This window comes from Acanthopagrus latus, chromosome 8 (assembly GCF_904848185.1).
Source record: "Acanthopagrus latus isolate v.2019 chromosome 8, fAcaLat1.1, whole genome shotgun sequence".
NCBI classification, from domain to species: Eukaryota; Metazoa; Chordata; class Actinopteri; order Spariformes; family Sparidae; genus Acanthopagrus; species Acanthopagrus latus.
The window spans coordinates 20,608,171-20,624,050 of NC_051046.1; the positions used below are offsets into that span (position 1 = coordinate 20,608,171).

General features: G+C 43.4%; 1 protein-coding gene across 1 annotated transcript in view; it reads right to left on the reverse strand.

Annotated features, from left to right (window-relative positions):
- The window catches only part of cttnbp2 (cortactin binding protein 2), an 88,313-nt gene that overhangs the window by 24,804 nt on the left and 47,629 nt on the right, over positions 1–15,880 (reverse strand). The window contains exons 4-6 of the mRNA XM_037107224.1: positions 10,811–12,233; positions 5,559–5,861; positions 765–864 (exon numbers count right to left, since the gene is read on the reverse strand). Coding sequence (XP_036963119.1) covers positions 765–864; positions 5,559–5,861; positions 10,811–12,233 — 1,826 coding nt within the window. The remainder of the gene's footprint in view (positions 1–764; positions 865–5,558; positions 5,862–10,810; positions 12,234–15,880) is intronic.

Here is a 15,880-nt window from a genome sequence, read left to right on the forward strand (position 1 = left end):
CAAGGCTAAAGATGGAATTAGTGGTGAAACAGTCAGCTGATGAATTGTTGGGTCAGTCACTGGAAGATGAAGCAATACAAAATCCAAAATCCTCTCTATGGTATCATATACATTTCATAATTCAATTTATCAGAAATATCATTTTAATTTCATATTCTATAATTGGATTGTTCTGTAAAAGAGACATCTACTGTCTCCTTCGAGACCCCAGGAATAGCGCGGGGCTTTGAAGCTTTATTTTTTTAAATTTTCCTCATAAGCTTACATTGTCACAGAAGCGGCTGTTAAATGATGGAATGTTTTTGTGAGTGTCTTATTAAGTTTTTTTTTTTTTTTATCATTGTGACTCAAATTTATTTGGTTTTTGGACTGCTGTTCAGACCAAATAAGCAATCTGGTGATGCCACCTTGAGCTCTGGTGATTTTCAATCACCATTTTTAATCAATTTTATAGACCAAAAAAAACAAAAAAAAAACTGACAGAACTGTTGCAGTTAGCTTAAATCCTTATGCTAGTCGAACTGCATCTGAAGGATGTAGGTCATGGCACACGGGCAGAAGTATAATTTAACATAACTCCCAGCCGAATGATAAAAAATCCATTATAAAATATTTAAAAGATGCCGGGTTGGCCTCAAGGGTGGGGGAGTAAAAGAGTTATCTGACATATATTTCTCCGCAGTCTCCCTGCTAAGTGTGAGCGTGTGTGAGGCAGTGCGGGACGGAGGAGTGCCGCTGAAAGAAGACGACTCATGAGAGCTCACCTGCTGTGGCCGTGGGCGGCGGCAAAGTGTAAAGGTGTGAATCCGTTTTCATGCGATACATCAGCAGGTGATCCGGAAGACAGCAGCAGCTTCACACACTCTGACGGAGAAAGAGAGAGAACGAAAGATGATGATGATGATGATGATGATGCAGAAGCCCGTCTGTCGTACGCCGTTAAAATTAACTGTAACAGAAGGTGTACATGTATGGAGGCTGGAGTTAACAAAGCACAATAAATACAGCCTAAAACATCATAAAAACTACCAAAACAGCTTTTATAGACTGTACAGTTTGTCTTGCTGCCATGGATACTAAAGGGCTCTTTTGGAGCTAGTTCATTTATGTGTGTCTCCTAGGGACGACTGGTTAGGGCAGCGTTCTGGATCCGTGATTCCTTCACAAATTGGCATCACGAACAGGATCTCAACGGCAACAACAACAACAACAACAACTGGGAAGTGCCTTGTCTGAGTCTGACAAGATCACAAAGAAAGTTAAAATCATCCAAGGCCTGATTTGAGACAGAGCTCAGCATCTGTGGGAGTTTTTAATTACTCTGCCAGTGCAGCAGACATCTGTTGACGCTCTAAAGTCAAAATTAAAAATGTCAGAAGAAGGAAAATTCCTTCAAACACGGTCACGCCATCCTGCTCAATTAGCTTCTTCCTACCAGCCTGACCATGCTGTTCTAAGACATAGTTTTACTCGACATCTCTTGCATGTCAGTTCTGCCTTTTTCTGTTAAATATTCTGAAATAAAAAAGTATCAACTTCCCATTTACACAGTTTAACTGAAGCACTTCCTCATTCAATCAACAGTAATTACCTAAGCATTCAACAACTACATGTCCCGAGAGTTTTAGCCACAGAGGGGTTCTTTCATCCTAAGACGACAAGTTGTCCAAATTTTACCCTCCAGTATGTCGGCACAGTGCCAATTTATCCATGAATGAGAACAGAAACCCCCTGGAAAATGTTCTGGCTTTTCAGAAGGTCCGATGAGAGAAACCTTTTATGAGGAATCACACTGAACATTAAAAACGAGTGGAACAGAAGTGGGGCAGGACTTCAGCTTTCTGAGATTGCTGATAAAAAATGAACTCCTTTAAAATTGTGCTACTTCGGCTCTGATGCAGCATCCTCTCATACAATGTCGCGACCAACAATATCTGATCAGTATTATGTCACATTTAATAGCCTATAAACGCTGAATAATCTGAATGAGTTTCATTTTTTATTGCAAATGAATATTGGTCCCAAATATCAGCTCTCTGCCTACTTGATTTCTAATAATCAGCACTCTTGGACTACCACTGCAAAGTACAAATAAAAATAAATGTATATGCCATTATGGGAAGGCGTGTGGTTTGTCCTCTCTTTACATCGAACAATCGACCGTCTGCTTGTGGTTTAATTGTAGAAACATGTCTGTGTGCCGGTTTGGGAAATGAAGGACGAGAGGGAGGAGAGGTAAATGGAGCTCAGACAATCAGATCGTATGAGGAGGAAAACTCTCGGGAGACGCGGAGGACGATGAAATATTGATGTGTGTGTCTGTGTATTCAGTGTGTGTCCTCTCGGCGAACGTCCACCTTTAAGCCCTCGGCACAGCTGTCCTTCAGCTGCATTAGTCATGTTCATGGATCAACGCGCCACAACTGACAGAGTGTTACTAAACATCTCAGCAGGGAGGCAGATCCTGATAGACCTGCAGTGTGTGTGTGCTTGCGTGTGTAAATGGGTCTACATGCATTAATTATTCTGTGTGTATGTGAGAGTACGCTCTGCACTGCCGGTGCGGGCAATCTGTGTGTGTTTGTGTGTGTGTGTGTGCGATCTGAGTGAGCTCGTAGCCGACATCCGTGCTGAGGTTACCGCTCTGACATGACAGTCCATCTCATTTAATGGCAGCCAACATAATGGGATCAGCCGCCGCTCATACAATTACAGGATTTACAACGGCACATGCAGAGTGTTTATCAGCACCGCGTCTTTGTCGTTGTGCTGCATCTTCATCTCGCAGCTCAGGGAACATCCAGATAACTGATCGGTTATGCTACTGAATGTTTTAGGGGCCAGCTTTATGAATCAGTTCAACCATTTTGCCATTGGGACAAGAGAAGGCACAAAACCCAGTGGGCTAAAACAAGATAATCCTCTGAGGCAAACATGTTTTGGACGTCCCTCTAAATGAGGAACAACGAGCTAAGCCAAAGCAGGGTGATGTATTCCAGTCCCGTCAGTTTGGTTCATTCATTGACCACAATATAACTTCATAAGAATTATTAGAATACAAGAAGTGTTTGAAGTCCAATGAACAATAGTCGACATAGATTACTGTTCTGTCAACACATAATTGCTCAAAACATGATCCTGATTCAACACTTTCAGTCCAGGATCTCAAAACTAAATATACATTAATGGTCCTAATGTTTTTATCTTTGACAAGTGACCATGGCCTTCGAGGTGTCCATTGTCAGGAATTAATAGATGACACTGAGACCAGAACTGTCGGGCATTATCCCTTATTGATCAGTTACTGCAGGTTTCAGATGTGTTGAGTTAAACTCAAACATTATCTGAATCTCCTTTAAGTCTGGTGATAATAGCAAATGTTTTTCCATGTGTTTGTCTAGTTCGACATGCAGCTTGTGTGATGATCAGTGGAACTTAAATATAATTGCACGTGATGTCTGGCTTACCTTCTTTATATGTACAGGGAAGAGAGAACTATTTCAGGGTTTAATTCACAATTTAGTCCGTCACCTACATCACTTGAACCAGGTTCAAGTTTATTTTCTTTCTGACAAGTCCTTAACTGAACAATTCCACATGAAAATATATATCAGATCGTAAACCTTTTCAGGACCCTGGCCTGAATTTTCTTCACTAAAGCAAGTGGAGCTGCATGAAAAGGGGAAATCCTTTATTCAGACTGAGCATTAGCATCTCATTTTCTTTTCACTAAAGGCCAACAAAAGAACAAAATCATGCTTGATTTATACGAGATGACAATCTCAGACCATGTTTCTGCAGAGCCTGTTATCTGTGGTAAGACATCAGGTGGCACGGAGAGTTCTGTGGTCAGAATCTCTCTTAGAAATGTCCTGATGTTTGATGTCTGGAACATCTAAGTCATGGTCCTTCTGAAGGTTTATATTGCAAGATATTCAATCATGTATTACCCACTGTGAGCTGTTCTTAGAAAAGGCCAACGACTAAATGACAAAAACAGATACATGTACAGATATAGGCGGGCAGGGTCTCACCACTCAGTATGTTCTTCTATCATTGTAAACATTCTTTCTACTTTACATTTAATAGAAAGTCACTGGAGTCCTCTTCAGCAACGATCTGCTTTGTGTTTATGCAGCTCTGCACAGTCACACCTGAGAGAAGAACCTTATTTAAACGCCACTCTGTGACGGCAGAGGGAGAAACCTTATCGCAGGTGTGTTTACAGGAGTTCATTCAGACTCTGGAGTATTTACACAGTTTGTTTGTGCAGGAGAGAACAATATAACTGAGCCTCGTGTAGACACAACTCCTCGAACAGAACTGTGGGTTTGTGAAAACACACGGCACCAGAAACACAGAGAGGAGACAGAGCTTATCGAAATTTTGCAAACGTACAATTGAGGAAATTAATCATGTGGAAGCTAATTGGAATGTAACATAGAAACAAATATGCAGCAGCTAATAGCTACACTCAGATATTTATACATAATGCTTGACAGAGGTGAACAATTAATTAATGCACCATCTAAATGAATGCGTAGTGTAGCGAGAGTATTAGTTTTCCTTTTCTATTTGCCTTTAATGTGCAGTAACAGGAAAATGCTGAATAGAAGGAAAAACACACAATGTAAGCATATTGTATATATGTATTCAGAGACCGACCTCATAATCACCATTATGGTGGGGCATCACGATCCTCATTTCACTTAGCCACGCTCATAGAACAAGCAATCCTGTGTGAGACCTTTGTTTGTATCATGATGCATCACCCTCTCTTTATCAATCAATACCAATCCATACAACCCACTGGACCTTCCTTGAAGACTACTCTTTAAAATCAATCAGCCAACCAACCACCAACCAAAACCACAAAGAGGGTTTCCATACCCACCGGTTCACCTACACTTGCAAGTGTACATAAAAATATATACAACCATATGTTGCGCTGGACAAGATGTTTGCTGTCTGTGAACTGCAAGTCACCTGACTGCTTACTGTTGAAATATACACAGAGAAACATGCCACATCCACATGCTGGCATTTAAAGGAGTAGTCTGAGATATGTCCAGAACTCTTGTTTAAAACAAGTTATGTCCAAATCATCCATGTACTATGTTACAGAGATTAATACTGAAGTTAGCATGCTAACCAGCAAGCCCAGTCCGACTATTGTCTCACGTCAACACTGTCTGAGAGCTCTCATAGTTTCATTTATTTCCCTTAACCATAGTTCTTACTTACTTAAGGTTTTCTTTTACAAGACTAAGATGAGCCTAAATGCCTTGTTCACTCATCATAAAATACACTTCTTGACAAACTCCTGCATCATTTATTTATTTGTGTGGCCTTAAAGTAGTCAGATTTAAATACAGAAGTAAAAAGTCTGAGTCTTAAAACAACCAAAATACCCAGTGAAAAAGGGCGTGGGGAGTTACAGCCTCGACTGCATTAGCAATCCTTTGTCTATAATAAAGCATCGTCATGCCCAGAGTCTCCAGTACCTTTAATTTCACTATTTAAATGTCAACCAGTATTGATTATTAAATGTCAGTTACCTGTGTGTCCATTCTGAGCAGCAGCAAACAAGGCAGAGGTTTGGTTGTGGCTGTGGTAGAGGCGTTGGTCTTGGTCAAGATGACTGGGCTTGTTCTCCATGGCGGTGGTGGAGGTGGTGTTGGTGGTAGAGGTGGTGTTGGTGGTGGTAGTGGTAGTGGTGGTGGTCGGGTCTGGTTGGTTAAGCAGCATTGACAATAAAGTGACATTTCCCTGGGAAGCAGCTTGGGGGAGCAGGGGGCGCCCGCCGTCCAGGGCAGCAGGCCCACCGCTGCCGAGACAGGAGACTACGGAGGGACACCAGCCTGCAGGGGGGAGGAGGAGCAGGAGCAGCACAGGTTAAACTGGGAGGAGGAGGAGCAGGAGGAAGAGGACGTCTCTAGAAGTGCTGAGCACGGGAGAGCGAAGGGTGTAAAGAGGTGGACGGGTTTGAAGGGAGGAGAGCACACATCAGTTCACACATACTGTAGTACAGGCGCTTTTGTCTGAGCAGCAGGCAGGAGGAACTTAAAAAGAGACTGGAGTTAAATTAACATTTACAAGGTAGAAACAGTGGTTTTATTAACCTCAGGAGCTGGCTATTTGTTTAGGAGCCAGTGAGTAAAAGCTCATGTTGTGCAGTATAAGAATTCTTCAGATCCCACGATAATCCTTTTAAAATTCAAGCAGAGATCCCCGAAGATACCAGGTATATTAGGCTCAATGTGAATCTACTTATTTTGGAAAAATAAGCGATGCCACAGAAATCAGACATCAAATCTCTGAAAAGAAGCCACTCAATTTGTTTCTGTTGTTGTCGTCACCTGAAGCTATCCCTGTCTAAATCCCAGGTGGTGGTTGGTTATGTTATGAACAAATCAGTAGGATTATGGGAGGATTATGGGAGAAAACAGGTAGACAGGTTAAGCGACACACTGAGGTTTTGTTTCAGATTTAGCTGGAACTCATCCAGCGACACTGTGGTTCAGGCTCCACTCGCTGCACTCAGGTGAGTATCTTGGTGAGATTTTCTCTTCACTTCAGATCTGCTGCTAGAAACATCTGTTTAACCAGAACTCCAACATTTAAATTTAAGATTCAAAATTACAGCTGTTTTTATTATCAAACCTTCTTCAAAGTCCTTTAAATGTTCAGTGTATAAAAACAACCTTTTTCTTCACCACAGTATCGTGTATATTGCATTGTATCTGCTTGAACTTAAAATTCAGTGGTGTACTATTAGACTGAAATATAATGGGTATTTTATTTTATTTAAGATTTGGTATCTTTAGTATGGAAGCCCATTTCCACTGGTTAAAGATGAAAAACTAAGCTTGAAAACAACATATTGTGTTATATTGTGCCAACATGTGGTTAGTCAAAACTGGTAGATAAAAAGTCCTACTTATGGAGAGAAACTCAATATCATGAGAGGAAAAACTCAATATTATGACACAAAAAGTCATATACTCAGTTTAAAGTCAGAACTTTAAGACAAAAAGTCAAAGCTATGAAATAATAAGTTAAAATGTATCCCATGACTTCGATTGTTTTTTTTTTGTAACCTACCATGTTACCATTTTCATCATTTTAATTCATTTTAATCATGGCTATGTTGCCAGAAATCTCTTTCTTCAACTGGCAGAAATGGGTTTCCATACACTCTGAAATGAAAAATAGAAAATGAACAATGATTTTCAGCACACCATCAGCTCAAAATGATTATACCACCAGCATGTTTGCATTTAAATGGAAAAATTGAATTTGAACTGCCTCGGAAAACGCAGCTTCAAAACTCTTCCAGGGTTTTTCTCTCAAATAAAACGTCTGTTACTAAATCAAAACGTGCTGCTGACAAAAGAGTCTGTCATCACTTCTGATTAAGAGCGAGATGATGGATAGCGTTCATCTTTCTGTCTAATCATTTATCTAAAATATTCACGCAGTGGACAAATCAAATAATACATTGCTCTAAAGGACCATGTTGCATAAACACACCATTGTTTTAAAATGGTTGAGCACATCAAACAGACGAGCAGATGAAGTCAAGAACATAAATAAAAGCCAACAACTGCTACATAAACAGCTTTGCTCTGATGAGAGGTGTAACGCTAAAGATGCTCCTGGATTTATATGTATGTTCTGAACTCTGAAGGTCAAAAATGTAACAAGGCAGAAATGTGTCTCAGACTGAAGAGAGAGATACAATAGAGACAAAAGGACCGGGAAAAAGTGCAGCTGAGAATCTCAAGGACACACATAATGATAATGGCAGCCGTTATGGCTGCACTGACTGTCTGAGGGGGCGGTGGTGGGGAGTAGGAAAAGCGCAAAGGCTACAAAAACATATGAGGCTGCTGACAGGTGAGACATTGGACCTGCTTTGAAACTATGATAAAAATGTCTGGGATAAACCGGATTTCCCAAAACCTCATCATGTTGTAAGAGAGAGATGCTGCAAGCCAGGGCAATGAAATAACCGAAAGGTTGCCAACATTGGAGTTAACTCTATTTTTTACAAGAAATCCAAGTACCATAACAATCGTCTTAGATGGCAAAATCAGATCTGAGCACTCAAATACAAAAACATGGTGTCATTCTCAAGTGTTTTTACTTAGGGCTGCAAAAAAAGATTATTTTCATTGTATATTAATGTGTTTTCTAGATCTACTGGTTTAGCATGCAGCCTATTCAATGCGATGTCCTTAAATGTCTCGAAAAGCAGGCAATCTCCATTTTTAAGAGCATTTACTGTAGTTTTTGCATGAAAGTTATTACTCAAATAATGTGACTCGATTCTTAATTATTTGTTCAATTCTTAGGAATGCACTTAGTTTTGTGACTTCAGAGCACCTTCATACCTTAACATCTGGACACATCTGCATGCAAAGAACAGAACTTTCAATACATCTATTTTGTCATATTTCACAGGTTCATCTAAGGGTGTTTCCAGTTTATTAAATCCAGGGTCTTGTTGTCCAGGGTTTCATCATTAATTATTCTTTTTCCAAATATGATGACTAAGGCCATAGCAAAATTAACAAGACGTCAGACTGGGCAGGAAACACAAGCAGCCAGACAATCAGACAGTCAGCAGCCAACAGTCAATGTGCACAAAGATCTGTTGGACTTTTTCTCGTCCAAACTTGTCTGACCACCTGACTGCTTGTGTTTCTTGATATTGGCATGGTCCCTGATTTTAGGAATTGTCTTGCTGAGAAGTAGGAGATCTTTGGCCCTGTTCAGACCTGAAATCAACATCCATCCTAAGTGATGAGGTCACAAGGGGACAGCTCAATGTAAATGTGTGGACATCCACAGGATGGACTGAAGGTGCATTTGAGATCCAAACTCTCAGACCACATTTCAGAGGTAGACCCATCCACATGTGACCGCAACAAACTTCAAGCCGTGTCTTTCCTTGTAATAAAGTGTGACTTTGTCGTATGCTGTACAGTTTGTCTGCCTATATGTCTGTGTGCCTCACAGTAGCTGTTTGAGCATACTGTTTACACTATTTAACCATGTATGTTAAATCTATGAAAGGAGGAAACACTTACTTGCCAATCCTGTAAGATTTTACAAATACAGTAAACAGTAACCAGTAAAATCTAATTATGTGTCACCAGTAGAGAAGGCATCCAGATTCCCTTAAAAAAAGACACAATTTTGTGACTAGTTGAGCCAGTAGAAACTTTATACACTTAGTGAAATGCTGACTATGACACATTTTCAATGATTTGCTCAGTCTTGTGAATGTATGCATTAAATCCAATTATTGTAAGTGTTTCTGTCTTCTGTTTCAGTATCGCTGTACTAGCTTGTTTGCCACTTCATGTCTAAAGTGCCAACATTTAACAGCTGTTTAAACATTCTCAACTGATTTCACCAGTGACGCAAAATTTGTGAAAGAATACAACTTTTTTTCTTTTTTACGCTAAACCTGTTAAATTTGACAAAAACAGTAAAAAGACCCATGGAGAAGGTCCCCAGACTACCTTGAATAATTGCACAATTCCTGCACAAATTCTTAATTATTTGGTAATTCGTGGAAATTCAGCAAATGTTCTCTTTTAAGTTATTTCTTTCTTTGAGTTAAAACATCATGCCCTTTTGTGCCAGTGGTGTAAATGGTTATTTGCAGTGAAATCTGATCACAAGTGGTACATGCTGAGACGCATGTTAATGGAAAATGTGACCGCATCTGATTAGATCACTTGGGATGCTATTATCAAGTCTGAACAGGCTCATAGTGAGTACACCAACAATGGCCAAAACTAAGGAAATAAGACCATAGTTGTAACACACTCAGTTACTCTTTAGTCACTCTACACCAGTGGTCTCAAACTGATCCAGTAAAGGGCCGCTGTGGCTGCAGGTTTTCATTCCAACTAAGCAAGCACCTGACTTGACTTATTCAGTCAACTGAAGTGTCTATACACAGCTGATATGTTGGATCAGGTGTGTTCTTGCTTGGTTGGAATGAAAACCTGCAGCCACAGTGGCCCTTTACTGGATTAGTTTGAGACCACTGCTCTACACAGTACAACCAAGCACTGTACTAAAAGCACATCACAAGATAAATATAAACGATAACATTTACATGAGATCAACTTGATTTCATACAGACAGCCGTCAGTGACAGGAAGCAGAATAGACAGGAGGCCAGAGGGATGAGTTAATAGAAGCTGAAACAGGAAGAGTGCAGGTGGTAGAGAAGAGGACATGGCATGCTACTGGAGGATGGAAAAAGGGAAGGGGAGGAGAGAACAGCCTCTGGCATCAGCTTCAGAGAGGACAGGGGTTACTGGTAGGAAGGCCGACTAACCAATCTGAGTCCACGAGAGGAAAGAAGCATCTGTTTTGCCTCAGTTCACCCTGACATGACTAACCTCGAGTCTCTGAGGCACATGTTAGCGACATGTTGTCACTGCCCGCTGTTGATACTCATTACGACAGGGCTAATGTGACAACATGGGAGATGGAAGGTACCCGGAGGGAGGACATATTAAGGGCAGAGAGAGACAGATGAGTAGAGAGAGGATGCAGTGAGCGACATCAGATCTTGCAAGGTTTTTTTAGGGTTGAGGGACATAGTGACATAAACTGAATTGACCCATGTGCTATTCTGCACTGCATTCCTGTGGTTAGACCAGTTCCCTGTGACCCGATTGCTTTGCTAAGCTATGCTAGGCTAGTGCCATGGAAAGAGAGTCAAAGGAAAGAGGCAGTGGGGAGAACTGGAGGGAGATGGAGAATGGAGGAGCCCCTTTACCTGATGCTGTTGCCAGGGGGCTGCCTGCTGAGGCGCGGGAGCTACGGGAGGATGGAGCACTAATGGAGGAGGAGGTGGAGGGGGGGTTTATGGAGGAGGGGCTACTGACAGTGGTGGCAGGGCTGATGATGGGGGGGCACTCTACACATGCTGCTGCCGGCTGCCGCTGAGGGCCCCGGCCAGGCCCCGGGGAGCGGGAGGGGGAGCAGGCACCCACCTGAGAGGCCGCCAGGGCTGGGACCAGGTCCAAGGCGGGTTTGGGCGGCAGCTGGGGCGTGGCCGGTTTTAGCCCCACCCCAGGGGAGCGGCTGCTGTCCCCCACCCCCTTGATGGGTGGGTGAGGAGGAGAAGGGGTCTGGGAAAGCCCTGGCTTTTTGGGAGGGATAGGGGGAGGGTTTCCCCGGTCGATCCTGGCCACTGTGGGCGACTTGATGGGATGGCTCAGGCGGCCGGGAAAAGGGCCTCCTTCTGAGGCAGAGTGGGGCAGGCCTGGACGCAGGGGTCCAGCACCTCCTGCGGGAGGGCTGGTGAAGCGCGAAAGGACCTGTGTGACAGTGTGGCGTGCTTGCTGCTTGGCGGCAAAGTTGTCCCGGTTGGTGGGGGAGAGGTCACGGGCTGGGGGACTCTGGGATGCCGTGCCATTTTGGTCCTGTTCCTGGAACTTGTAGCGGGCTGCCTGGACACGAGGGCTGACTCCGCTGGGCAAGCCGTGAGGAACCTGGCCCTCTGAGCCATTCTCTGTCTGTGCCAGTCCTCCTGAGCTGCTGTGGACGATCCCACGGCCAGTTGTCTTTGGCAGACTCAGGCCCACATAGTTGGCTGGGGTCGGTTTGACGGGTATAGTGAGGGGGGTCTTCTTAGGACCCTCCGCCTCAGTGGGGGGCAGGTCCGTTTGGCAAGACGCTGTTCGAGAGCTTACTGGCTCTGTGGCTACAGAAACAGACGTCACAGCTTTAGGTTTGGGTGGTGGGCTGGTGGCAGCAGCAGGTTCTGCTCCAGCAGCAGGCTGGGCGACAGCAGCACCATCTTTCCCATCGCCCTGTTCAGTCCTGAGCTGCTCCACCTGCTGCCGCAGACTGTGGCTCTCGGTCTCCTCGCGGCCCAGCCTGGCACGCAGCTGTTCCCGCTCTGTGTCAAACTCTGACAGCTGCTTCTCCATCTTGGCCTCCATCTGTTGGCTACGCTGCCGCTCTGTAGTCAGCTCCTCCTGCAGCCGGCCAGAGGTGCGACTCTCCTCATCGAGGCGGGCCTGGATCTCGTCAAAGCGCTGTGACTCCTCCACCACCCGTGTGGCAAGCTGCTTGCACTCGCGCACCAACATCATGACGATGTGCTTGTTCTTCTCACGCTCGTCCTTAAGCTGCGCCGTCAGCTTGCGATGCTCCTGCTCCAGACTCTGAAGCTGCAGCTTCTCCATCTCCAGCTGGAAGGAAAAGATACACTGTTATCAGGAGTCAGGGAGAAAAACGCAAACATCTAAAACACAAAAAAAGGGTACCAAGATATCATAACAAGGGTTTGAGTTATCCAAGTTGGGCTTAGTAGATCACACAAAGCCTTTAATCTAGTGCTGAAATCTTTTGTCAATGAATATATCTTTTCCTCTTCCTTTAATCGGATTGTCTAAAAATCAAACCACCACCCACCCAGACTACATTATGTACAGGCTCCATGAACCTCACATGTATGTGAAACATACAGTATCTCTCACATGTGTCAAACATCTCAGTTGCAGCCACCCGTCTCACCAGCAACCTGTGACACTCTGCCAGTCTTGTCAGGACAACACAAAAAACTTTAGCTACAAACACTGCCCTTCAATTTAGTCTGTAATTGAGTATTAGATACTCTGGAGTCAATACTGAGCCTGTCAAAGCTTGATTAAACAGATAGTCAAGAAAAATGGATAAGCAGAAAGTTACACAAACACACACTTTTTTAATCCAAAGCCTTGGCTTGGGGAATAAGTTTATCCTTTTACAGAGGCACAGTGTCTCTGCATAACGGTTGAATTTCGATGACTTGTCAAAGCCCGGGCTTCTATATCTGGAGCACTGCTGCTATTGTTAGCTCAGAGCCGGCTTCACAGAGGGTAACAAGGCTTAACCGGGGCTCTCAACCCAATTGCCAAGACCCCGTCACTCTAACAAGCCTCAAACAAAAGAGGCGACACCCCGTCACCCCTGTCCCAAACGGGACATCCCTCCCTAGGCTCCTCCACTTCCCCACCTCCCCCTATTTCAGCACCATCAGGAAGTGCATATCAGCAGCAGCTGATGCTGAGGAGGAGCGAGGGGTTAATAAGCTCTTGGGGAGCGCCAAGGGAACACCAGTCGTTACTCAAAAGGAGGTGCTACAACTAGCTGCTAATTGGGTGAGGATTATGTCTGTTGTAAGTCAGCCTAATGCCTTGCAGGAACACATTTAGGGATGCTGTAAAGGTGGCGGTACACTGTGCAGTGTAGAGTGAAACCAGGCAGGATTAAGAGAAGTTTAAAATACACAAGAGCAAATGTCACCACTGACACACACTATGATCCAAATGCACTGCTGGAAAAGCTTTGAAAATCTTTCAGCCTCTTAATCTCTAAAGGGACCAGACTGCTTGATCAAGCATGTCTGCTGGACGGTCAAACAGCTTCAGCAACACCGCCCAGACAAATTCATGATTTTGGAATTGGAGAGTCCAATCATTTCTTCAACCGTCCAAAATCGACAACCTGACATCTGACACACCAAGTAATAGCAAATGAGAAATTGAGCAGGGTTTAAACTTCTCTCTCTAGCTCCTGTTTCTCCCTCCTCACAGAACTATTTCAAGCTCAACACTTTGAATGTCATCCAGGAGAGATCGTCTGGAAGCGTGCACCGTGAAAAGCCGTCATGGGCGCCACAAAAACACATTTTCATTTCATCAGGAAAGTGCATGAAGTCTCTTTTTTAGCATCTGCTTTACATTCATATAGTTCCGAACAGCCACAACAGGAGCTGTGAAATACACCAAGTTATCTACAAACTGAATCAGCTAGACGGCTTCCTCTGAAGAGTAACTGCAGACAGGAATGTCTCTCCCCTTTTCAATCCGAGACGGGGATCTGACATAGCAAACCCTAAAACTTTAGATGTCTCTTAATCTAAGGCTCTCCATCTGGCCTGCACAACACCCATTTAACTTATTTGAGGAAGGACTTTACATGTCTTAGAAATTTTCACAGCAGTGGTAATTTCTACTCCATCATGACATCTGCGGGGTAAACTGTTAACTTAGCACAATGCTACAAGCGAAGAAGACGCTACAAGGTATTCTATGTGGTCTTTCCTGCTGGATGGTGTTGATCTCATCTGTGGTGTAATCTGAGAATGGATCAGCTCTTTTGTTGAATGACCCTGCAATTTTTTTTTTCTGGTTATATTTTCTTTATGTTACAGGTTCATGAAAGGATTGTGCTGCTTATGTAGTTGCTAAACCTGCACAATTGAGACAAAAGGAAATCATCTACCTGTAAAGGCTCCTGGGACGCAAATGGCATCTCGGTGCTCCAATATTTAAAACGTTATTATTTTGTTAAAGTATCAATAGACATACCTACAATATTGTTGCATTGTATCTTTTCTTTGTTTGATCAATGCAATCCAATAGAGTGGTTTACCTCTCCACCTGTAATGATAACCACAGCAGAGGGTGTAAAATCTCAGCTCATTCTGCCATCATCTACAGCATGAAATAACAATGAAATTAAACTGGAAGGCATTTTTGTGGAGATACCTCGCAGGCACCTCAGTTGGACTCAGTGCTCCCTGGACCTGAGATCCTCTACCGCTTGATAAAATATTTACATAAAGTTTACAAGTTGAATCTTTCCTTCGAGGTCTATCCTTACACCTGAAATGCTGCAGCGCCGAGGTATCGGCGTGCACTGCGGCAGAACAGCGCAGCCAATTCAGCGACTGTGAGGAACCCTGGATGAGAGAAGACGGAAGAGAAGGAGGAGGCCAGGGGACTATTTTAAGATGACGGAATTTCAGCACCAGAGGTCGCGACCTTGCCTCCAAATTCAGCCTTGCAACATCAACAACACTCGGGCAGCGTGTTAACCCACAAAAACAGTGTTTTTCCATCACTTTTCTTGATTCATGGAGGAGGACATGAGGGAGTGGGGGCGTCTTCATTACGCCCATAAACCAGTTCACTGTGTATTACATGTAACCACCCGCCTGCCTTCAGCCTGCCTAAGACCTCATGGATAATTCAACAACTTACTCACAGGAGAACGTCAGGAGTGGAAACGGATGGAAGGGGATAAAGATAGCACGGACAATGTTGATGAAATTTACTCTACCCAGCAACCAGAAGATCCCTCTGAGTGCACTGAGCCTGTGTCTTTAGCCGTGTTGTTGTTGTTGTTGTGACACTGGTCACTTTCAGGGTTCCAACAAAACCATTATCCCTGCCCGACTGCTCCGTACATGGTTGTTGACAGTTTAGCTACAACTGTATAATCAGTGGTGACGCGGTGATTTATTCTGTGCTAAAGAGGGCAAATGGTTATTTTGTGGCTGCCACCGCTCTGTTTATACACATTTTTAGGGTCAAGTGAAGCAAATCTCTTAAGGTCACAGTTGTCTTGCATTGCCATGTTTCTGATCTGCATTGAAAGTGATTGTGGAGGAGTGGAGCGGGGTTTCAAGTGAAATCTGGACCATTTTTGAACAAACATTTGTGATAATAAACCCTGAATAGCTCCAAACAATATTTTGTACACACCAGTCATTTCAGGCTATGGTCAAGGTGATGCAGATAAATTATGAATAAAGAAATACGGAAAGTACATCTCCTGTCAGAAGAAGTTTGTTTTCACGAACAAAGTTTGCAGACAGTGAGCGATGGACTTCAAAGGACAATATTCACCACTTGGGCCTTTTTGCTTCCTTTGATCAGTTCACCCTGACAGGCTAAAGGAATATAAACCATACAGGAATGGACACTAATTCAGACTTTATGAACACTTCAAAGGCAGGGAGTCATCACTTTTTTCTGTCTCTTCTGCTTAAGGTGCTGGAAAATCTGAA